At 42.7% G+C, this 25,895-nt stretch overlaps 1 protein-coding gene across 3 annotated transcripts in view; it reads right to left on the bottom strand.

Moving 5' to 3' along the window:
- The window catches only part of ncoa5 (nuclear receptor coactivator 5), a 44,544-nt gene extending 35,208 nt beyond the window's left edge, over positions 1 to 9,336 (bottom strand). For 2 of the 3 annotated variants that reach the window (XM_055652380.1, XM_055652381.1), the window contains exons 1-2: positions 9,106 to 9,264; positions 1,028 to 1,238 (exon numbers count right to left, since the gene is read on the bottom strand). In XM_055652380.1, coding sequence (XP_055508355.1) covers positions 1,028 to 1,220 — 193 coding nt within the window. In that variant the 5' untranslated portion in view covers positions 1,221 to 1,238; positions 9,106 to 9,264. Of the gene's footprint in view, positions 1 to 1,027; positions 1,239 to 9,105 lie in introns of all 3 variants that reach the window. The other variant, XM_055652384.1, reaches the window with a different exon arrangement.
- Positions 9,337 to 25,895: the final 16,559 nt, after the last annotated feature.

The raw sequence follows: 25,895 nt of genomic DNA, 5'->3' as shown, positions 1-25,895 counted from the left end.
CATAACTGTTTTGTTAGCTATTGTGTTTAGAACCGAAAATTTTAAGGACACCATGAGCCAGAAACAAAAAAGTATTTCCCACTGGCACTTAAAAAGATCAAACCTGGTGAATTATTTCATTACTTGTTTTGAATAATATTAAATGTGGCTCTTTGATCCGATTCAGTTATCAGAGATGCAATAAGTGAATTCATCTTTCCTTATCTTGGCAACAGATGAGACATCACTCGTGGCTGATCTTCAAGTAGAATGTTAAAATCAAACTTAAACTGATGGCGGATTCCACACTTCAAATCACAGATTAAGAGTGTTAGTTTCCAACAGACAACTAGTTTAGTCATACCAGAGTATGAAATGTCCACGTTGAACCAAAAAAGAATTGATCGTATAAGGAAGATGAATGTTGCGTAAAACTTTAATGCAGCACGTTAATTGCAACTCTTGGGCTTGCTGGTGAAAAATATGATATTTTGTTCCTGTTTGACTAAGTGTTTGGAAATGGGGTTAGTATACTTCGGAATAGAAAAGGAAGCACAATTCAGCCATCCATTTCCAAGTTTTCCTGCATGACTGCTCCAAATCTTGGACTTTGCCCCCTATACGTTGACTTTGGTTGTTAGAATGGTAAAGTCTATTTAATGCATCACACCAATTCAAAGAATCAAACTTACCTCAAGCCACATGAAATGTTTTTTTTAAAAAAAAACCTCCTTTCCCCAATATTTAGGAATATCCATTACAAGCAATGGGAATTCAGAGTTGTGCAAACATGGACAAATGAATGATTCAAACAGATTTTAGCACATTGCTCCACTAAATCAAGAAATAGCGATAAATAAGAAAATTCAAGTCCGTGCTTTCCAGCTGCAATTTACTAACTTGGGAGCAAAGGGTCAACAAATGATACTGAATTTCCAGAAGATAACACAGTTTAATTCTGGTAGCATACCTTTCAAACGGTAAAAGGTAGGACATTAGAAGCAAGCACCAGTTTCAGTTGGATAGTCTAATGTTTCCAGATACTAACCATTTATCTTGCCATATTTAAGGAACATTTCCTCCAAATCCTTCCTCACCATGGAGTCGGTGGGCAAATTTCCAACAAAAACACGCCTCTCAAGATCTCGAGGATCAGCACTGTCAGTCTTGTTACTTGCTCCCCGGTCACCACGCATTCTACGTTCTCGGGACGGACTTCTGCTTCTTCTCCGGGACATCATTTAGAATCCTTTTACGGGCTTTACCACGTGAAACAAAAAAGAGAAAATTTCCATTTGCATTAGATTATAAGTTTGAGGAGAAGTCGTTAGCAAAAAGAGTCCTGTAAGTTACATCAGAAGTTATGCAAAATTGGGTTTGGGGCCACCACATTAAGACTATGTTATGTGGTGAAATGCCAGCAGTTAGTAGACAGGAATCACTAGGTTTGTTTTATACAGCTCAGTTTTAAATTTGGTGCCTTGGATATGAGGCACAATTATAAATTAATTTGAGATGTTATTTCAATGAAGTGTGCAATAATACTACCGATGCAGTACTCCTACCTTGTCTCAAAAATCAGATGTCGAAAATAATAGTTAACTGCAATCAATGACCTGTTTCCGGATCATAGTAGAATAGAAAATTATGAATTGTATGTCTCTGTGTTGGATCGATTGATTCATTTGCTGTATATTCCGTATAAATACCAAATAATTTCCTGACAATACCTACCTTATTTTATTATTTTTTGACATTCTACCAAAAACATAATCTACATTGATAGCATAAAGATTTCTTTTGCCATCACTTAAAAATAATTAATAGAATATTGTGTTTAGAATAAGGACAAAAAACAGGTTTCAACGTGAAGTAATTGCTGAGTTATTCACAAGAGATTTTATGTAAGAAATTGGTGACAAGTTAACTCACTACATTAGTAACAACATATCCAGTAAACAATTTCTACACATGGATTAGTACTACAACGATGATCCGTTCACGAGTTTTTTGCTCAAGTAAACGCAAAGCCAAACTCAACTATTTTGTTAAAACAATCTTAGTATATACATACACCCAATAACTTATTTTGGCTGACAATTTGCTCCGGAAGTGGCGACGCTGCCCTAGCAGCTGCGGCTCGCCTGCAGTCAGTTTGTTTCAGTTTTAATTTAGTTGTGTATGTTATTACAGTTTATTTCGGTTTATATTAGTTGTGTATGTGTGTTGTTTTTAGTCTCTTCCTTCGGGGGGATGCGACCTTTTCTTGTCGTCGTCCCCTCTTCGTCTCCGCTGAGGCCTAACGGCGGAGCTGGCAGCCTCCAACTGGGACCGACCTCGAGGCTCCGGAGGCAGAGCCAGCTGGCCGACTTCGGGGCTGTGGCGGCGGCGACCCGACTTCGGAGGCTCGGCCGCTGGCCCAGTGGACGATAACGTCTGGAGCTCGCAGGTCACAGGTTGGTGACCTGTTCTCCAGAGCTCCCGCAACAACAGCTGCGTCCGCTGGACTGGAGGGTGGCAGCTTCGACCGCCCCGGGCCGCGGAGTTTGAACCAGCCCGTTTGCGGTGCTCGGATTCAGCCGTGGGACTTACCATCACCCGGTGGGGTCACAACATCGGAAGCTTGGATCAATTCAACGCATTGGAGAACAAGGAGGTAAGAGACAAGGACTTAAGACTTTTGCCTCCCATCACAGTGAGGAGGGCCTGGTGGACTCAGTGTGGTGGATGTTAAATCTGTGTTTATTGTGTGTTTTGTTATTTTTATTCTATGTTATGACTGCAAGGCACGAAATTTTGTTCAGACTGAAAAGTCTGAATGACAATAAAGGATACTTGATACATGAATTTCTACAGATTACAGTACCCACAAGTAAATCAAAATGCTGTTCGATTTAACCATCACTGAAATAGATAATTAATGTCAAAAATTAAAGTTAACCGCAACCGATGACCTGTCATCGGATCATAGTAGAATAGAAAATTATGAAATGATGGTCTGTGTGCTGAATTTTGCCACCCTGCGCCTTGAATTATTATTTTACTCTAAAACATGAAACCCACTACATAGGAATCTGTTCAACATAAAAAAACTTCAGGGCGCTCATCTCTCATTAACCAAACGAAAATAGTGAAAGCCATCTCCATTACTAGTCTGATCACAAAATAATGACACCTGTTTTAAAGCTATTTTCAGTAGTTTCATAATCGGGTCCAGTGAACAAACCGATTCGGTCCTCATGGCTGCTGGAAGGACTATGGGCCACTTAAAATCAAGACTGTTTTGACATGTGGGGAATTGAGTCATTTCAATATTTGCCCATCGCTATGTTCAATTAATAAAAAATTGATCTTAGATGTGTATAAAATTGTGAAAAGAATAGATCGGGTGGATGCACAGCGTATCCTGTCCAGAGTAGGTGAATCAAGGAAGTATGTTTATGGTTAAGGGGAACAGATTTAATAGGAATCTGCTGGGGTGTAACTTTTTCACAAAAAGGGTGGTGGGTGTATGGAACAAACTGCCAGAGGAGGTAGTTGAGGCATGGACTATCCCAACATTTAAAAAACAGTTAGATAGGTACATGGATAAGACAGGTTGGAGGGATATGGGCCAAACGATGGCAGGTGAGACTAGTGTAGCTAGGACATGTTGGCCTGTGTGGGCCAACTGTTCAGGTATAAAATTAATACCCAGCCACGTCCAACCCAAACCTTATCAAGAATTCATACAGTACTGATTCCCATACCCAACATGTAGTTATGTCACACTCAGGAAGCAAGCCTTTATATCAGAAGCTCAACCCCGATACTGCATTTTACCTTTTACTCCAGTCCAGCAGACTTTTTTTCCAAACAAATTTAGATTAGACTAAATAAGGCTGTCTTACACAATTGAAAATAAGAATATAATGAATATGACACAAAAACATAAATTGGAGATGGAGCCAGTGGGCCATTGTTTCTTGCACAATCATTCAATAAGATCACGAGCAAATTGTTATTAATCAGACCACACATTAACTGGAACATTACATGTTTCAGAAAGCCTGACAAAAAAAAAATTAGATTGATTTTAGATCATTTAAAATGCTGATCAATTAAGCATAATTATGTAATTATTCAAATCAGTTACTCTTGTACATCCATGTTACAAATCCAATGCCTTCTGTCTATACTAACACTCAGCGTTAATCAGTTTCCACCCCCCTCAATACCTACTAGCTCCTTTGAATAAAACAAAAACCCGATACCTAAGCATTCATTAAATTACACAAAAATGTTCAGGAAAAGTAAAATTACACAAAAATGTTCAGGAAAAGTAAACAATGTGACAGCTTTCCTGCTAAGTACACTTTACCAACCATTTATAGGAAAATCATTCCAATCATATCCTGAACTAGTAAGATCAAGGGCATTTATTTACACAGAATTTTCAAGAAAGTTAGATTTAGCTTAGGGCTAAATGAATCATGGGATATGGGAAAAAAGCAGGAACGGGGTACTGATTTTAAATGATCAGCCATGATCATATTGAATGGTGGTGCTGGCTCAAAGGGCCGAATGGCCTACGTGCACCTATTTTTCTGTTTCTAATTAGCCTAGCCCCATCCAAACCGAGCCTAAAGACTGAAACAAAATAGGTATTTTCAAGCTTGAACCAAGCTCTATCTCCCAATGACCCACTAAACTCATACCAAATACCACAAAAGTCACACTTAATTTACAATAGGAAATTAACTCATACTACAGAAGAGAGGACATGGGAGGTAACAAAAAAATCAGTCTTGTCAAACAAAATGAGCATTAAATAACCTTCACAACAAATAAGCTAATGGATATATTTTGCTATGTTTAATATCATAACACATATAATTTCAAAGCACTTGAAATGTTCAGTGGCATAGGTATGAATTTTGTATTGAATAAATTGCTCTTGGATGGAAAATCAAATTCAACAGTTAAGCACCAACATTCCAGAGAATGTAACTCAAGTAGGCCATCAGCAGTCATTGCTAAAGTTACAAAGAATATTGTAAACGTAGTTAAGATGTACACGCCATTGAGGATAAATGGGAATACTGTTGATAGGGTGCGCTGTTTTAAATACCTGGGAGTCCACATCTCTGAGGATATGACATGGACATCACATGCTGCAGCACTCGTGAGTAAGGCAAGACAGCGCCCTTACCACCTCAGGCAATTGAGGAAATTCAGTGTCTCTGAGGATCCTCCAGTGCTTCTACTCAGCAGCTGTGGAAAGCATCCTGTCCAGAAATATCACGATTTGATTTGGGAACTGCTCTGCCCAGGACAAGAAGGCTCTGCAGAGTAGTGCGTTCGGCTGAACGCACTATGGGAACTTCACTCTGCAGGATCTATACATCAGAAGGTGTAACTCCAGAGCCAATAAGATCATGGGAGACCCCTTCCACCCCTACAACGGACTGTTCCAGTTGCTACGGTCAGGCAAACGCATCCGTTGCCACGCTGTGTTTTCCTTTTTCCTTCCTCCCACAATAAAAGAATATGTGATTCTGTTCCATTGTTTGGAGTTTGTTTGTTTTTTGCACAAAGTCCGCGAGCATTGCCACTTTTCATTTCACTGCACATCTCGTATGTGTATGTGACGAATAAACTTGACTTGATTTGATAAACTTTAGAATTGAATGGATAGGCAAATCAGTTGAACATTATGATAATGTTGAATCAGGCATTAATTTATAATGTGTATGTTCTGTAATAGGCATTTTACAAAGCAGTTACGGCTTAGCCAATCATGAAAATCTACACAATTACTGAAATCTGATTTAACACACTTAGATTAGATTGGAAGATTTAGATTCTATTTTTCAAATTTGGAACTTCTCAATTGCTGCAGTCACAACCTGTGATTTTAAGTAACATGACAAATCCAAACTTTTCCAGATAATAAAATTGAAGCAGAACTCCACTTCATTGGCTATATTTAAGAGGGAGTTAGATGTGGCCCTTGTGGCTAAGGGGATCAGGGGGTATGGAGAGAAGGCAGGTACGGGATACTGAGTTGGATGATCAGCCATGATCATATTGAATGGCGGTGCAGGCTCGAAGGGCCGAATGGCCTACTCCTGCACCTAATTTCTATGTTTCTAACTCAAACAAAAAACGTACTGTATTGTAATTTAAACATAAAGTACCAAAGGGAAACATTTTTAGAGGGAAGAGAAAAAAACCTATCCAAGACACCTTTGCAGAAACCAGTGCAAAAGATAAATATTCTGCTCCTGCCGATTAAGTAGAATGCTACCATGCAATATTTCGCACCTCAATCTGGAAATTGCTAATCAATCCAAAAGTAAGTTGAAGTCTCGTCCCCAAAGGACACCCATAACTCGCCAGAGCTGCTGCCTGTCCCGCTGAGTTAGTCCAACTTTTTGTGTCATTCTGTATGATTGTTGCTATCATTTGCAATTATAAATTCTCCGCCAATTCATGCAATCACAAGAATACTTAATAAGGGGGTTGCACGTAAGGTCACTGGGTCATAGGGCTTGACACACGGAGCTGCTAAATCCATCTGGAGGACATCCATCACTTCCGGTATATGTTATTAATGCTAAAAACACGTACTTTCCTACCCGTTAAAAACCGCCAAAATGTTGAATTTTTGCGCTGAAAAAATTGTGGGAGTCGGGGTAAATGTGAGAGACATGTACCCAACTTTAGAATTCCAAAAGTGAAGCAAAATGAAGGTATAGAGAAGCGAGAACTGAAGGGACTACAGCAGCTAAAGTACTAGGTAAACATTGGCCGTGCAGTTATCGGAATTGAAAATATCGGGAATTATCGCGTTTGCTCACTGCTTTTCATCAAGTAAGGCATTATTTGTGTTTTTTCTTGATTCCTTTGGTATCTAAAAATTCTCAGAAATGATAAATCTGGCTGTAAATCTTTCTTCAGATGTGTTTCCATTTTGTATGTAAAAACCCACTTGGGAACAAACCATGGGCGATTTAAAAAAATTACAGCCAGATTTATCACTTCTGAAACCTTTTAGATGCCAAAGGAATCATGAAAAAACACCTTAGTTGATGAAATGCAGTGAGCAAACGGCCAATGTTCGCCAAGCACTCTGGCTGTTGTTGTCCCTTCAGCTCTCGTTTCTATCTACCGTCATTTCTCCTCACTTTCAGAATTCTGAAGTAGGCTAAATGTCACACACGCCGCTTATCCCGATTTCCATAATTATTTACAGCGCAAATATTGACAATTTCAGCGGGTTTTAACAGGCCCGCTACGCTGGAAACAATGGTAAGTGCCTACCTGCAGTTCATCGCGTGTAATCCATTTGGAGTAGCGTAGCAACAGTACGGGTCTTGGGTCGTGACCCGACTGCCGTGAAACCTCCCTATTAGCCAAGTATGATTTGCAATATACGAGGAACTTCATTTGCCAAGTTAATAATCATGCAAATAACAATCAACAGAACACACAAATACATTTTAACATAAACATCCACAACAGTGACTCCTCCACATTCCTCACTGCGATGGAAAATGAAAAAAAAGTTCAGATCTCTTCCCTTCTTTGCTCTCCAGCGGTCGGAGGCCTCGAGCCCTTCGTTGACTGGACGATCTTGATTCTTGTGGACAGCGGCGTTTTGGCCCTCCACCTCGGGGGGGGGGGGGGGTTCACCTTCCCCGAACCGGGCGATCGACTCTGCGTCATTGGAGCTCCAGACTAGCCTCTCCCGCGACTGCAAGCTCTCGATGTAAAATCCGCAGGCCGCGGTTGGAGCGATCCCAGGCAAGGGATGGACTCCAATGTCCACGGCCCCGTGTTTCCAGATACTAACCATTTATCTTGCCATATTTAAGGAACATTTCCTCCAAATCCTTCCTCACCATGGCTCAAAGGCAGTCCTAGGAGGCCTCCAGTTCCATCGATGGTAGGCCGCAGAGCGACCCGAGATGCGACCCAGAAAACAATCGCATCTCCGGCAAGGTAAGAAACGGAAAAAAAAAGTTTCCCCCGACTCTCCCTCCCCCCCACCTAAAACAAACCGGAGAACATTTACACCGACTTTTAAAACGCAATAAAAAAAAATTAGAAGACGAAAATACAGACAGATGAACACCATCGACGTCACTTTGACATGTTATTACGGGGTCCAGAGTGGCGCACTTCCTTCTAACAGCGAACATGAGCTCCCTTCTCCAAACGTGTGCAGGTGGTGTCCGGCGGTTCCACGTGCAACTTTTCTGAGACTCGCGTTGATTACAACCATGGGCGATTTTTTCTTGTCAAAAGGCGCGGGAAAAATGAACAGCGTTTTCGCATACGCCAAATATAAACCGTGCCCACGCTCCTCAAGAAACCGTATCCAAAGAGGAATATTTTCAAATTACCCATAAAAAAAGAATGTGGCGAGTCCTCAATAAGTCTCCAGCAGATGTCGTGTGATAGTTTGGTCTGAGTTGTAACGTATAAAATGTACAGGCCCGTGTACACAACGGAAAATCGTTGGCGCGCAGTGTCATATTGCCTATTCTGCCTCATTGTTATCTCAGGAAAAAAGACATTAAGAATCTCTGCAGTGTCCATGAATAAATACTAGCGGATTGATGAGCGGACACATTTAAAACATCAGAAGCCGTGCTTGGTGTCGGAGTGGAAATTCAGGTACTCCAGTTTTATTCAGTCAAATGCAAAATGAATGCAAGAATAAATGTGAGTGCGTTTTGTTTTCAGTGTGATAATCAGAGTTTGATATTCCGATAAAGAAGCGGACAGCAGCAGTGACTGGGATGAAGCGCCTCCCCCATCTGCTCCCGCCGCCATTTTAAGCTGCTCTGTCCTTCAGGTCGCGTTTCCAAGCGCATCCCCCGCGAAGCGTGGCCCCACTCCGTTTCCCAACCCTGCCAACACCATCACGTCCCAGCTACTATGATCCACCTCTTCCAACCATCGGCTAGTTCACGGCCGCTCGGCGTCCGGAGCTAAGCTTTGAGTCCGCCATGTTGAGCGCGCAGCTCTTTGTGCGGAGAAAGGCGCCGGCGGCCATTAGACAGCGGCTTTTATTCCAACCGTCAGAAGATCTACTCCCAACACGACTTCGTCACAAACTGCCCGCTGATTTCTTACCGTTAATCAACTTGAAGTAAACTGACGACCAAGGTCGATTGTTGTACGAATGACTCTCCTTGTCTGGACGACAACTAGCCTCATCCGACTTCACCACACTCGCTCTCGGAAGGCGACCAGGGGCTTTCTCTGCGCATGCGTCCTTGTGCACTGTAACCTCCCGCTTGGCCGAATCAGCGGTGACCACGCATGCGCCGATCGCCCCGACTGCGCATGTGCCCGGTTGCGAGGGGGAGGTGAGTAGCGAGGATCTTTGGTGGGTAGGGTGCAGGAAGGAATTGTCGATACTCGTTTACATCGCTCTATGATCTTTGGTTTACACCGAAGACAGATATAAAATGCTGGAGTAACTCAGCGGGACAGGCAGCATCTCTGGGTAGAAGGAATGGGTGACGTTTCGGGTCGAGATCCTACTTCAGACTCGTCTGAGAAAGGGTTTCTACCCGAAACGTGACCCACTCCTTCGATCCAGAGGTGGGTTGAGGGGTGTGGCGAAATGTGTGTGCGATCACAGTGCTTCATGGCAATGGCCATCGTGCAAACGCCATTGAGCAACTATCTGTTGATTTACAAACAACGAACTGCAGATACAGGCTTATGCCAATGACAGACACAGAATGCTGGAGTAACTCAGCGGGTCAGGCAGCATCTCTGGACAAAAGGGACGGGTGCCGTTTCGGGTTTGGACCCTTCTTCAGACTGATAGTGTAGCAATATTACAACATTTTGAGATTTTTAAAAATCAAGTCTGCAATTTATCCCATCAGATAAAGCATAAAACGAAGTTTAATTTGACACCTAATTCACTTTCATATCTTCAGTATTAAAAAAGGTTATGGCCATTCATACTCGGAAATTAGCATCTTGTTCCCTATTGCTTTTCCATTGACTTAACTCAAAAGCTGTGATCGAGGACAGTCAAAAGCCCACAACTTTCTTAAAAATTAAGAGAACTTAATGACATTTTCAGTTGTTATAGATTGAAGCATTCTGAAACAAATATGAAACAATCTTACTTGGATGACCTGAAATTACAACATATAATTAGTTATCTCATTGTAGCTAATTATAAAATTCAATTACTAGATCTAAACATCTATCAATTTCTTAAGAGAAGGTTAACATTTTTAAATAGCCTGTGTCCAAATAACATTCACACAAGAATTCACAATATAACGATTTTTAAATCTCATTGCCATGAATTTATAGGCCAAGTGGAAGGAATTTAGTGTTTAATTTCCATAAATTAAAGGCCATTTTAATCATCTTGCGAGTGGGATTTTGTGGAACGTGATCGTTTGGAACGTTGCGGTTAAGGTGAATTTAAACCCCATATCGGCAGGAAAAATACTGCCTTTTCGTATGGGTCCTAAGTCACCTTTTCGCAACGTAACATTTTGATTAAAGGCATCCTTAGAAGCACGTTTATATGTAAAATAAACGGCTTTCCTTTACCTATCCCAGACGTGAAATCCGTTCCCGTTTTCGGTGTTGACAGCTTTAGAAGTTGATTTTTAAATTACTCCTGCTATTAAAATATCCAGTGCAGTTTTAAAAAAACGTAATAAAACCGATGTCGGAGCGATTATTCTTCAGCAGCTAAACAGCCTGACAAAAATCGATTTGAACAGGCTGGGAAAAAACGACATTTTAAACCGGCCCCCCTCCCCCTCTCAAAGGCACCAAAGTCGCGCACACGGGCAGTGACAGAACTGTAGCACCGCTGGACGGATGTTTTGTAACATAGATAGTGTGTGTGTGGGGGGGGGGGGGGGGAGAAGGAGTGGAGACATTTTTAAGAAGTATAATAAAGTTTAGCAGTCGGTTTTCCTTGGTCCTGAAAACTCCAATGAGCCAATCAAAATGCCCGGTCAGCAAAGGAGATTGCCTATGGCTGCTCTCGACTGCCTGTAACTAAATAGCGACTCCACTGCACTACGAGTTAAAAAGAACCTTGCAGTCAGAAACGGGTGAATTGATCATGGGGAACAAGGACATGGCAGACCAATTGAATAACTACTTTGGTTCTGTCTTCACTAAGGAAGACATAAATAATCTGCTGGAAATAGCAGGGGACTGGGGGTCAAATGAGATGGAGGAACTGAGTGAAATCCAGGTTAGCCGGGAAGTGGTGTTAGGTAAATTGAATGGATTAAAGGCCGATAAATCCCCAGGGCCAGATAGGCTGCATCCCAAAGTACTTAAGGAAGTAGCCCTAGAAATAGTGGATGCATTAGTGATAATTTTTCAAAACTCTATATTCTGGAGTAGTTCCTGAGGATTGGAGGGTAGCTAATGTAACACCACTTTTTAAAAAGGGAGGGAGAGAGAAAATGGGGAATTACAGACCAGTTAGTCTAACGTTGGTAGTGGGGAAACTGCTTGAATCAGTTATTAAAGATGGGATAGCAGCACATTTGTTGATTAGGGGTTGATGGTCAGTTTCAATCGTGACCGTTTTTCCGAAGATAAAGTCATTAAACTTATTGCAAGCAAAAACTACCGCTAGCAGCTCCTTTGCAATCTGAACCTAGCGTTGTTCTGTGTCGGTCATGGTGCAAGAAGCATGGGCAACGGGTCTGTTACCGTCCCCGTTGTTTTGGAGGCAAGCTGCTCCAAAACCATACTGGGAGGCGTCACAAATCAGTGTGACAGGTAGCTTAACATCGAAGTAGGTGAGAGAGGGGGCACAAGATATTTATTGTTTAAGAGTGTCAAACGCCCTCTGCTGCTGTTCATGCCAGGACCAAACAGTGTCTTTGTGAGTTAGCTGGCGCAGTGGGGCGATAGTTCAATGAAATTCTGAATGAATTTCCCCAAGTAGTTTACCATGCCAAGGAATCTCTGCAGGCTGTTCATATCTGTGGATGCTGGTAACTCGTTAATTGCAATAGTCTTTGATGGATTGGGTTTGAGACCGTCAAGGCCATGCACTTGGCTGATACCTTGTCGCATGGGTACCAACTGGAGGCGTGGGTTCGAATCCCACTTCTGACACCATGTTGAATGATGAGACCCGCACACAGAAGTAATAACTCATAGTCTTTATTGCAGTACAAGCGGAGGGAACATTACATGCTTTCATCACCATAGTCTGCATCAAGTCTGTCGGGAGACAGTGACGCACTATCTTTGCAGGACTAGCAGTCCAGGGTAGGGATGAAGAGCTGGACTGGACTACAGAAGGAATGTGCAGCATGCTTAATTGTGTGGTGATAGATATAGTAAAGACAGACTTATCTACATCCTTCCTCTTAAGGAATTAACATAATAAAATAGATATGATAATCGCATGCAAGATATAGGCACCACTGATTACATGTGGCAGGTATAAGTAAACTGAAGGGAACAACACCAGAGGCAGTTCAAACGTAATCCTGGTACTTTAGGTTAGGCTTGCAGGTGTGACCTGCACATGTATGGTACAGCCCTGCATTTCCTTCCTTCACCGGAGATGTGATTGGTGGTAGAAGAGGTGCAGGAAATTGAAGCAACATCCACGGCGACGAAACTGGAGACCTTGGCAGGGGTCGAGGTGACGTGGTCATGGGCGAAACCAGAGGCGGCAGGCAACGGTGGTATGGTCGGGCCGGTGCCGCTGGATGGGGTTGGAAGTATACTTGTGCGGTTGGGATAATACGGAGGTGGTGCTGGTTTGTTCACAGGCAGGATGTGCTGTCTATTATGTCTAGGTGCTGCCGTCGGCATTGACCAGATATGAAAGTGGTTCGGGAGCAATTTCAGATATTACACCGAGGCAGTCGTGACTCTTTTCTGTTTGTAGACAGACCACTTGTCCCTTGGCTAGTGGTGGAAGTGGTCTGCTCGTCTTGCCATACCATCTTTTTTGCACGTTTCATTTTTGTTGAAGCTTGGATTGGATTTCAGGTGGTGTGCGAACTTGCGGTACCAGTGCCTGTTTTTGCCAGACAGTAGTTGATACGGTGACCCATGAACAGAGAAATGGCGTGCCAGCTTCTGGACTACCACTGCGGAGGTGGGGCTACGGAGCAGATCAATTTCAAACCATCCGCAATACGAGTCGACTAGAACCAGGTATTGTTTGCCATGCCAAGCAAAAATGTTAGTTGCCACTGTGGACCATGGGAGGTCGGGAACCCGGGTGTGAGAGAAGTGGTTGCTTTTGTTGGTGTGGTGTCAAACTGTTGCACACCGCACAGGACTACCTTCTCACGAATATAATCAGTCATTCCAGGCCAGAAAAACATGTTTTTCGCTTGTAGAATGGCTCCCTCTGCACCTGGGTGTCCCCCATGGACGGCATCAAAGTACTTGCTGTGCAGGGAGGCAGGAATTACAGATTTATGGCCCTTTACGATAATGCCATCTTGTTGTACTAGTTCGTCACAAACGTAGACGAAGGTGGTAAATGATATACTAAAGACCGACTAATCTACACTCGGGTTAGGTGAATCAAAAAACTAGTGAACATATATTTAAATTGAGAGAAAAATTTTAAAAGGTACCTGAGGTGCAGTATTTTTACATGAGAGATGCGAGTGCATGGATTGATCTGCCAGAGGAAGTGGTAGAAGGGGGAATGGATAGGAAAGGCATGAAGGGATGTGGGTCAGGCACAGGTAAGTGGGAATAGTTTGTTTAAGCAACTTTGTTGGCATGGACAAGTTCGAACAAAACGTTTGTTTCCGTGCTATATAGATCTGACTGAGATGAAGAAGAATTCCAGACGGTGTGAAAATTTGGCCATCTCAGGGAGCTATGGTTGTGGTGTCATTGAATATTCACAGCAGAATTTGAGAATCCTTTGAACCACAGAGACGTTAAGGATTGAGGGCAGAAAGAAAGAAAGTAGTGCTGAAGCCATGATTGGATCAACCACTATCATAGTGAAAAGGAGAGCAGGCTTGATTTTTGCCGAAACCTGTTCTATTTCTAACATATTTTTATGACGTGCAGCACAACCATCATTCTAAATGCAATAAATTCTGGTAGCTAATACTTGGGCATCATGAGGTGCTGAAGGTCATCTAGTGCATCCAAAATGTATTCCAGTACATTCTGTAACTGCTGGACCTTGCATATCTCTCACCCTACCATAAGAGTTAAAGTAGGTTACCAACCTGGTTCAATGGCTGTGCAGGGGCATGTTGGAAACTGCATCCAAAAATGAATTACCAACTTGACAAAGCTGCAAAAAAGGCTCACACACATGCTGAAGAGCAAAAAAACTAACTACTGGAAGAACTCAACAATGTAACAATATTTAAAAGACATTTGGATAGGTACATGGACAGGAAAGGTTTAGAGGGATATTGGCCAAACACAGACAGGTGGAGCTAGTGTAGAGGTTGCAGCTTGGTCAGCACAGGCAAGTTGGGCCGTTGAGTCTGTGTCCATGCTGCATTACTCTATGGCTATAACAGGTCACGGAGCAATATATAGGGAAAGGAATTAATGATGGTATTGAATTGGTATAAATAAGAGCAGAGAAGGGATTGACCAAGGGACTAGGGTATAGAGGGATGCAGGGAATTGAGGGATATGGGTCACTTGCAGGCAGCAGAGATGAGTTTAACTTGGCATTGTGTTTGACACAGACGTTGTTGGCTGAAGGACCTGTTTCAGTGCTGTTCTGTCTTATGACCAGTATATGATGGGCAGGTGGAGTCAGAAGGCGGGAGGAAAGAACGTAGATCCAGAGAAGAGAGAAAAGTGTTGGAAATGGTCCAAGTGATGTTGAGGATGGGGTGGATGTTACTTTAATTTGTATGAAATAAGAGGAATTCAAAGAGAAGTTGTTCAGGGTAAGAACAAGTTCTGCCAGATTGATGGGAGTGTTGATGGAGAGGTACCGGTAAGGTCCTTATTGCAGGAAGAAGGGAGGGGTTAAGATGTCCCTGATATAGGATGGAGATGTATAGAGACTGTACATTCATAGTAAAGATGAGGTTGTGGGAGCCTACCAATCAAGTTGTTCAAAAGGACATCAATAATACAGATGACCCAAAAATGTGAGGACACATGCCTCATGGATTACTGATCCATGGCACTAGCATCCACAGTGATGAAGTGCTTTGAGAGGTTGGTTAGGACATACCAACTCCTGTCTTAGTAAGGACCTGGACCATTACAATTTGCGTACTTCCACAATAGACCAGCAGAGGACACAATCTTCTTAACTATCCACGCTGCTTAGACCATTTGGACAATAAGAACATTAAGGGCCTGTCCCACCAGCATGCGATTGCATGCGTCTAGCGTGACCAAACCTGGTCGCTTGAGGCGTACGGCCGCGCGGGGCTGGTCCCAATTCGAACCCGCGGAGGCGTATGGAGTTGTGCGGTGCTGGTCCCGACATCATACTCACCAATCAGCTGGGCAGGAGACGGACCGACTGAATTTGGATGTCGCACGGTGTCGGGCGGTGACGTCAACACCCAACGGCATGCTGGGAGGTGACGTCATCGCGCTACGCCACTTGCTAGGCATACGCCATCTAGACGCTGCGTACGACGTCGTGACGTTGCGTACGCCCGTCGAGACGCTGTGTACGCCCTCAATGCGCCTGCGGGCTGACAGGCCATTGGCGCGCGGGATTTTCGGACAATGCGGGAATTTTGGAGCCCCGCGCGATGTCGGGACCAGTCCCGCACAACTCCATACGCCTCCGCATTTGGAAGTGGGACCGGCCCCGCGAGGCCGTACGCCTCAAGCAACCACATTTGGGCGCGCTAGACGCATGCTGGTGGGTCAGGTCCTTTATTGTACATTAGGCTGTTGTCATTGATTGCAGCACGGTGTTACACATTATCACCCCCTCCAAACTTATCGTTAATCTCTGAGAACTTGTCTCTGCCATACCATATATAAACAAATCCTCAACTTCCTCATCAGCAAATAACTATCAGTACAAATTAGCAACAGCACTTCCTCCTTAAAGACCATCAACACAGGTGCACCTCAAGGCTGTGCTCAATCCCCTATTCCAGTCTCTCTATAGCTATGAATGTGTAACCAGACATAGCTCCAGTACGATCATTACTGAGAGGCCTGAGGAGCCGTTGGTGAGAGGAGGACTTGCCTGGAGCTGTGAGTATAAAAACAGCGCGGGGTTTGCTTCTACAGAGGCCCGGGGAGCCGTTGGCGAGAGGAGGACTTACCTAGAGCTGTGAGTTACCCAAATCTGCAACGTTCCATCTCACTTCCAGAGAAGGATTCTGATTCTGGTGGAAGCCTCTGATTGGTGGAAGAGGACCAGCGGAAGCAGCTGATTGGCTTGTATTGTATTTGTATTGTAATTGTAAGGCTTTATTGTATTTGGATAAGGGGGAGAATGAAGGCCAGGGCAGTTTACTGTTCTGGATGTCAGATGTGAGAGGTCATGGAGTCGGAGTGCCCTCCAGACGTCCACATCTGCGCAAGGTGCGTCGAGATGGGGCTCCTAAGGGACCGTGTCAGGAACCTGGAACAGCAACTCGATGACCTCTGTCTGCTCGGGGAGAGCGAGGAGGTCATAGAAAGGAGTTACAGGGAGGTGGTCACTCCAAGACCATGGGAGACAGAAAACTGGGTCACAGTTAGGAAGGGCAACGGGCAGAGGCAGGGACTGGTGAGTACCCCGGTGGCTGTACACCTTGAAAATAAGTACTCGTGCTTGAGTAAGGGTGGGGGAGACAGCCTACCTGGGGGCAGCGACAGCGGCCGGGCCTCTGGCACAAAGACAGGTCCGGTTGCTCAGAAGGGTAAGTAAAAGAAGGGGAGGGCAATTGTAATAGGGGACTCTATAGTCAGGGGGTCGGATAGACGATTCTGTGGACGCAGACAGGAGTCCCGGATGGTAGTTTGCCTCCCTGGTGCCAGGGTCAGGGATGTGTCTGAACGTGTCCAAGAAATCCTGAAATGGGAGGGAGAGGAGCCTGAGGTTGTGGTGCATATAGGTACCAACGACATAGGTAAAAAAAGAGAAGAGGTCCTGAAAGAAGAATTTAGGGAGTTGGGTAGAGAGTTAAGGAGAAGGACTGGAAAGGTAACAATCTCAGGATTACTGCCTGTGCCACGCGACAGTGAGAGTAGGAATGGAGCGAGGTGGAGGATAAATGCGTGGATGAGGGACTGGTGCAGTGGGTATGGATTCAAGTTTCTGGATCATTGGGACCTCTTTTGGGGAAGGTGCGACCTGTACAGAAAGGATGGGTTGCACTTGAACTCAAGGGGGACCAATATCCTGGCGGGGAGATTTGCAAAGGCTACTGGGGAGACTTTAAACTAGTATGGTTGGGGGGAGGGACTCAAATTGGGAAAGCTAGCAGTCAGTGTGTGAAGCAGGGGGCAGAGAATGGTAGCACTCTGACCCAAAATGTAGGGGAGAGAGAAGAAAAAGAAAATAATCAGAGAATAAGACTGGGTGGGTTTCTTAAATGTGTATATTTTAATGCTAGGAGCATTGTAAGAAAAGTGGATGAACTTAGAGCCTGGATTGACACCTGGAAGTATGATGTTGTGGCGATCAGTGAAACATGGTTGCAGGAGGGCTGTGATTGGAAACTAAATATTCCAGGATTTTGTTGCTTCAGGTGTGATAGAATTGGAGGGGCAAGAGGTGGAGGTGTTGCATTGCTTATCAGGGAAGATATTACAGCAGTGCTTTGGCAGGATAGATTAGAGGGCTCGTCTAGGGAGGCTATTTGGGTGGAACTGAGAAATGGGAAAGGGGTAGCAACACTTATAGGGGTGTATTATAGACCGCCAAATGGGGAGCGAGAATTGGAAGAGCAAATATGTAAGGAGATTGCAGATATTAGTAGTAAGCACAAGGTAGTGATTGTGGGAGATTTCAATTTTCCACACATAGACTGGGAAACACATTCTGTAAATGGGCTGGATGGGTTGGAGTTTGTAAAATGTGTGCAGGATAGTTTTTTGCAACAATACATAGAAGTACCTACCAGAGAAGCGGCGGTACTGGACCTCCTGTTAGGAAATGAGATGGGTCAGGTGGCAGAGGTATGCGTTGGGGAACAGTTCGGGTCCAGTGATCACAATAACATTAGTTTCAATATAATTATGGAGAGGGACAAAACTGGACCTAGGGTTGAGATTTTTGATTGGAGAAAGGCTAACTTTGAGGAGATGCGAAAGGATTTAAAAAGGAGTAAATTGGGACAGTTTGTTTTATGGGAAAGATGTGGAAGAGAAATAGAGTACATTTAAAGGTGAAATTTTAAGAGTACAGAATCTTTATGTCCCTGTTCGGTTGAAAGGAAATCGTAAAAATTGTAAAGAGCCATGGTTTTCAAGGGAAATTGGACACTTGGTTTGGAAAAAGAGGGAGATCTACAATAATTATAGGCAGCATGGAGTAAAAGAGGTGCTTGAGGAGTATAAAGAATGTAAAAAGAATCTTAAGAAAGAAATTAGAAAAGCTAAAAGAAGATATGAGGTTGCTTTGGCAAGTAAGGTAAAAGTAAATCCGAAGGGTTTCTACCGCTATATTAATAGCAAAAGGATAACGAGGGATAAAATTGGTCCATTAGAGAGTCAGAGTGGACAACTATCTGCAGAGCCAAAAGAGATGGGGGAGATATTGAACAATTTCTTTTCTTCGGTATTCACCAAGGAGAAGGATATTGAATTATGTGAGATAAGTGAAACTCTACTTGAGTAGCTATGGAAACTATGAGGATCAAAGAAGAGGAAGTACTGACACTTGAGAAATATAAATTTGGATAAGTCTCCAGGTCCGGACAGGATATTCCCTAGGACATTGAGGGAAGTTAGTGTAGAAATAGCAGGGGCTATGGCAGATATATTTCAAATGTCATTAGAAACGGGAATAGTGCCGGAGGATTGGCGTACTGCGCATGTTGTTCCATTGTTTAAAAAGGGGTCTAAGAGTAAACCTAGCAATTATAGATCTGTTAGTTTGACGTCAGTGGTGGGCAAATTAATGGAAAGAATACTTAGAGATAATATATATATATAAGCATCTGGATAAACAGGGTCTGATTAGGAACAGTCAACATGGATTTGTGCCTGGAAGGTCATGTTTAATTAATCTTCTTGAATTTTTTGAAGATGTTACTCGGGAAATTGATGAGGGTAAAGCAGTGGATGTTGTGTATATGGACTTCAGTAAGGCCTTTGACAAGGTTCCTCATGGAAGGTTGGTTGAGAAGGTTCAATGGTTGGGTATTAATGGTGGAGTAGCAAGATGGATTCAACAGTGGCTGAATGGGAGAAGCCAGAGAGTAATGGTGGATGGTTGTTTGTCAGGTTGGAGGCCAGTGACGAGTGGGGTGCCACAGGGATCTGTGTTGGGTCCACTGTTGTTTGTCATGTACATCAATGATCTGGATGATGGTGTGGTAAATTGGATTAGTAAGTATGCAGATGATACTAAGATAGGTGGGGTTGCGGGTAATGAAGTAGAGTTTCAAAGTCTACAGAGAGCTTTATGCCAGTTGGAAGAGTGGGCTGAAAGATGGCAGATGGAGTTTAATGCTGATAAGTGTGAGGTGCTACATCTTGGCAGGACAAATCAAAATAGGACGTACATGGTAAATGGTAGGGAATTGAAGAATGTAGGTGAACAGAGGGATCTGGGAATAACTGCACAGTTCCCTGAAAGTGGAATCTCATGTAGATAGGGTGGTAAAGAAAGCTTTTGGTGTGCTGGCCTTTATAAATCGGAGCATTGAGTATAGAAGTTGGGATGTAATGTTAAAATTGTACAAGGCATTGGTGAGGCCAATTCTGGAGTATGGTGTACAATTTTGGTCGCCTAATTATAGGAAGGATGTCAACAAAATAGAGAGAGTACAGAGGAGATTTACTAGAATGTTGCCTGGGTTTCAGCAACTAAGTTACAGAGAAAGGTTGAACAAGTTAGGGCTTTATTCTTTGGAGCGCAGAAGGTTAAGGGGGGACTTGATAGAGGTTTTTTAAATGATGAGAGGGATAGACAGAGTTGACGTGGAAAAGCTTTTCCCACTGAGAGTAGGGATGATTCAAACAAGGGGACATGACTTGAGAATTAAGGTACTGAAGTTTAGGGGTAACATGAGGGGGAACTTCTTTACTCAGAGAGTGGTAGCTGTGTGGAATGAGCTTCCAGTGAAGGTGATGGAGGCAGGTTAGTTTTTATCATTTAAAAATAAATTGGATTCCCCTTTAAAATCGCAACAGAAAAATTTTAATATTTGGGTATTCAGATTACTAGAAAATATAAAGCATTATTCAATGCTAATTTCATACCTTTATTAAATAAACTTAATACACGGATTAAATTTTGGAAAACACTTCCCTTATCATTATTAGGTAGAATAAATGCAATAAAAATGATCTTCCTACCACAATTACTATACCTATTTCAGTCTATACCGGTATATATACCAAAATATTTTTTTTTTTAATTAGACTCTAACATTACAAATTATATTTGGGACTATAAATCACATAGAATCACAAAAAAACACTTATGTAAACCAAAAGAGGTCGGGGGACTTTCACTTCCGAATTTTATGTATTATTACTGGGCAGTGCATATTAAGAATATGATTTATTGGTTGGATAGTTCTACCCAACAGACAGAATGGATAAAAATGGAGAAGGAGGATTGCCATCCTTGTAATATAGGAACGATCCTCTTTTCCCCCAAAAAACTGAATAACACAATATATAAGAAGAACCCAATTATATATGGTACAATAAGAATTTGGAAACAAATAAAATTATCTTTAAAATTAAGAAATCTATCACTGTTAATGCCAATAGCGAATAACCCTTTATTTAAACCATCTCTTATTGATAAGACATATAACCAATGGGAAAGTCTCGGAATTAGAAGGATCAGGGATATGTACGAAATGGGAAACCTACTATCATTCCAACAACTACAATTAAAATTAAAATTGAAAAACAACCAATATTTTAAATATCTTCAGATTTGCGACTTTGTGAAAAAATATATACAAGGATATCAAAAAGTAACTCCTGACTTATTGGAAGAAGCAATGAATATTGAAGCTGACTCACAAAAATTAATATCCTATTTATATAATAGTATTCTAAATATAGACCTACCATCGACAGAGGTACTTAGAGAAGAGTGGGAACGGGAATTAATGATAAAAATTACGAAGGTTAAATGGGAAAAATACCTGATATATATTCACAAATGTTCAATTAATGTAAGACATAATCTAATTCAATTTAAAATTGTACATAGATTATATTATTCAAAAACAAGATTGAACAAATTTTATCCAAATATATCCGCCACTTGTGATAAATGTCTAGCCCAAAAGGCAACTATAACACACTCCTTAGTTTCCTGCATAAAACTTTATAGATTTTGGAATGATATTTTTGAAATACTTACAAAATTATTCAAGACAAGAATGGAACCTAATACTGAAATGATTATATTTGGTGTAATGGAAGATGGGAATAAATTGAACACATCTCAAAATCTATTCCTTAACTATGGTTTAATAATAGCAAAAAAATTAATACTTAAATTTTGGAAGGGTACATCAATACCAACGCTTAAAATGTGGATTGCAAGTATGTTGGACACCGCTCATCTTGAGGAAATGCGATTCCTCCTAATGGATAAATCAGACCAATTCATAACGAGTTGGTCTCCATTCGTCGTTTTTTTGGAATCATATGGTGCAACACAATTGTAAAAAATAACTGTTTCAGGACTGGACGAGGGTTGGTCAAGATTATAAATAATGATCTCCTTTTCTTTTCACTATTTTCTCTCTCAATTTTCTTCATTTACTCGTTTTCTTTCTTCACACACTATATATTTCACATCTTTCTATCCTTTACTATCTAACTTCTTTTTCTTATTCTCATCTTTTTTCAATGTAACAAAAAAAAAAAAAGAAGTTGTACATAAAATGTATTATGAAAATATATATTAGGCACTTTGGTGCCATATGACTGTACTTACTTCTAATAAAAAAAAAAAAATAAATAAATAAATAAATAAATTGGATAGTTATATGGATGGGAAGGGAATGGAGGGTTATGGTCTGAGCGCAGGTATATGGGACTAGGGGAGATTATGTGTTCGGCACGGACTAGAAGGGTCGAGATGGCCTGTTTCCGTGCTGTAATTGTTATATGGTTATATGGTTATTACATTCACCAATGACACCATCGTTGTGGAATGACTAATGGGCAACGATGAGTCACAGTATAGATTGAAATTCTGAATGGTGCCAGAACAACAATCATGCTCTCATTGTTAGCGAGACCAGGGAGATGATTATCAACTTCAGGAGGAGAAAGCCAATGATCCACGAACCTGTCTTCATCGATAGAATGGCAGTGAAGAGAGTCAACAGCCTCGAATTCCTGGGTGTGCAAATTTCTGAAGATCTATTCTGGGCCCAGCAATTGATTAAATATCACAAAGAAAGCTTTTCAATGCCCCTACTTCCTTTGAGATTTAAGAGATTTAGTCTGTTGACAAATATTCTACTGAATTTCCACAGGTATACAGTAGAGAGCATACTGATTTCATCACAACCTGGTTCGGTAACTTGAGCGCCCATGAATGAAGGAAAATAACAGAGAGTGGTAGACACTGACAGGTCATTCATACGCACTGACCACCCCACCATTGAAGGAATCTATAGGAGATGCTTCCGCAAAAAGGCAGCCAATATCATCAAAGACCCACACCACCCTAGCCACGTTCCCATTTCTCTCCTACTATCAGGAGACAGGTACAGGAGCCTGAAAATCATCACCAACAATTTCAAGAATAGCTTCTTCCCAGCAACCAGAACATTACGCAACACGAACCTCAGCAACGATGAACGTCTATGGACTGTGTCTTTGGTTGCACTGTGCACTTCAGTATTTTTGCACTAGTATTACAGTTATTGATTTATTTAATTTAACGCCTGTTAAGCTGCTGTAAGTAAAAATTACATTGTTCCATTATCAAGACACAAGACAATTAAACATTCTTGACATTTGACATCCCCACTCCATTCACCTTGATAAGAAGAACACATATGTCAGGATGTGTATCAAAGAAATGCAGATGCTGGTTTAAATCAAAGGTAGTCACAAAATGCTGGAGTAGCTCAGTGGGACAGGCAGCTTCTCTGGAGAGAAGGAACGGGTCACATTTTGAGTTAAGACCCTTCTTCAGACTGATGTCGGGGGAGTGGGTGGGACAGAGATAGAATGTAGTCGGTGACAGTAAGACGGTTGGGAGAACTGGGAAGGGGGAGGGGATGGAGAGAGAGGGAAAGTAAGGGCTATTTGAAGTTACAAAAGTCAATGTTCATGTTACTGGGGTGTTAGATTCCCAAGCGAAATATGAGGTGCTGTTCCTCCAATTTGCACTGGGCCTCACTATGACAATGGAGGACAGAAAGGTCAGTGTGGGAATGGGAGGGGGAGTCAAACTGCTGAGCAACTGGGAGATCAGGTAGGTTAAGTCGGACTGAGCGGAGGTGTTCAGCGAAATGATCACTGAGCCGGCACTTGGTCTCGTCGATGTACAGGAGTTGACACCAGGAACAGCGGATGCAGTAGATGAGGTTGGAGAAAGTGCGAGTGAACTTCTGCCTCACCTGAAAAGACTGTTGGGGTCCTTGGATGTAGTTGAGGGGGGAGGTAAAGGGACAGGTGTTGCATCTCCTGTAGTTGCAGGGGAAAGTACCTGGGGAGGGGGTGGTTTGGATGGGAAGGGACAAGTTGGTTGGGAAGAGACGAGGGGGTGATTTGGATGGGAAGGGACGACTGGTCTCTGCGCAAAGCAACAAGTGGTGGAGATGGGAAGATGTGGCCTGTAGTAGGATCCCGTTGGAGGTGGCGAAAATGTTGGAGGATTATATGCTGTATGCGACGGCTGATGGGGTAGAAGGTGAGGACAGGCTAGATGCAGAAAGATTATTCCCGATGTTGGGGAAGTCCAGAACAAGGGGTCACAGTTTAAGGATAAGGGGGAAGCCTTTTAGGACCGAGATAAGAAAAACATTTTTTTACACAGAGAGTGGTGAATCTGGAGAATTCTCTGCCACAGAAGGCAGTTGAGGCCAGTTCATTGGCTATATTTAGGAGGGAGTTAGATGTGGCCCTTGTGGCTAAAGGTGGGGGTATGGAGAGAAGGCAGGTACAGAATACTGAGTTGGATGACCAGCCATGATCATATTGAATGGCGGTGCGGGCTCGAAGGGCCGAATGGCCTACTCCTGCACCTATTTTCTATGTTTCGATGACCAGGGGGACTCTGTCTTTGTTACGAATGAGGGGAGGGGGAGCAAGAGCGGAGCTGCGGGATATCGAGGAGACCCTAGTGAGAGCCTCATCTATAATAGAAGGGGGGAACCCCTGTTTCCTAAAGAATGAGGACATCGTTGATGCTCTGGAATGGTGAAATAAAATGCTGGCGTATCTCAGTGGGACAGGCAGAGAAGGAGAGAAGGAAGGAATTCACTTGCACCATCGCCGACATCTCCCTAACATTTCTAAATCTCACCGTCTTCATCTATTGACCGACATCCAGACTATTGAACGACATCTACTACAAACCCACTGACTCACTCAAGCTATCTAGACTACACTTCTTCCCACTCTGCTTCCTGGAAAGACTCTATCCCCCTACTCCCAATTCCTATGTTTATGCAGCATCTGCGCACAGGATGAGATTTTCTATACCAGGGCATCGGAGATGTCCTTATTCGTTAGGAAACGGTGGTTCCACTCTTCCGTTATGGATGAGGCTCTCACTAGGGTCTCCTAGATATCTTGCAGCTCCGCTCTTGCTCCTCATTTGTAACAAGGACAGTCCCCCTTGTCCTCACCTTCCACCCCATCAGCCATTGCATACATATTGAGGCCCAGCGCAAATTGGATGAACAGCACCTCATATTTTGCTTGGGTAGCTTACACCCCAGCGACATGAACATTGACTTCTCTAACTTCAAATAGCCCTTGCTTTCTCTCTCTCTCTCCATCCCCTCCCCCTTCCCAGTTCTCCCACCAGTCTTACTGTGTCTGACTACAATCTATCTCTGTCCTGCCCATTCCCCTGACATCAATCTGAAGGGTCTCGACCCGAAACGTCACCCATTCCTACTCTCCAGAGATGCTGCCCCGCTGAGTTACTCCAGCATTTTGTGTCGACACATGTCAGAATGTTGTTCACTGTCCACTACTCTGCCTTCAACACCATAATAACAAATAAGCTCATCTATAAACTCCCAGACCAAGCCTTGGGACCTCCATCTGCAACTGGATTTGGACTTCCTGACTAGCTGACCTAAATGGGGTAGAAATGATCATAACATTTTCTCCAAATTTGTGCTCCTCGAGGTTGTGTGAACTCAGTCCAATGCTCTACTCTCTATACACCCACGATAGCGTGGCTTAATTTTGGGGCAGCACAGTACTGATTTTTGATGATCAGTCATGATCATATTGAATGGCGGTGCCGGCTCGAAGTCCGAATGCACCTATTTTCTATGTTCCTACTCCAATTTCGTCCCACATTCCAAAGACGTGTGGGTATTTAGGTTAATTGGCTTCTGTATATTGTCCCTAGGGTGTACGGCAGAACTAGTGTTTGGGTGATTGTTGGTCAGTGTGCTGTAGGACCTGGTTCCACGCTATATCTGTAAACTAGACTCTATGTTCTCAGATGATGCCATTGTATTCAGTTGGATTAACAACAATGATGAGCTTAAGTACAAAAAAGAGATTGGTAACCATGTGACATGACGTCAGGACAACAAGTAGCCCTAAATGTAAACAAGACAAACAAGTTGGTTGTTGAC

This window comes from Leucoraja erinacea, chromosome 21, assembly GCF_028641065.1.
Source record: "Leucoraja erinacea ecotype New England chromosome 21, Leri_hhj_1, whole genome shotgun sequence".
NCBI lineage: Eukaryota > Metazoa > Chordata > Chondrichthyes > Rajiformes > Rajidae > Leucoraja > Leucoraja erinaceus.
This window is presented reverse-complemented; position numbering and strand designations above follow the sequence as displayed.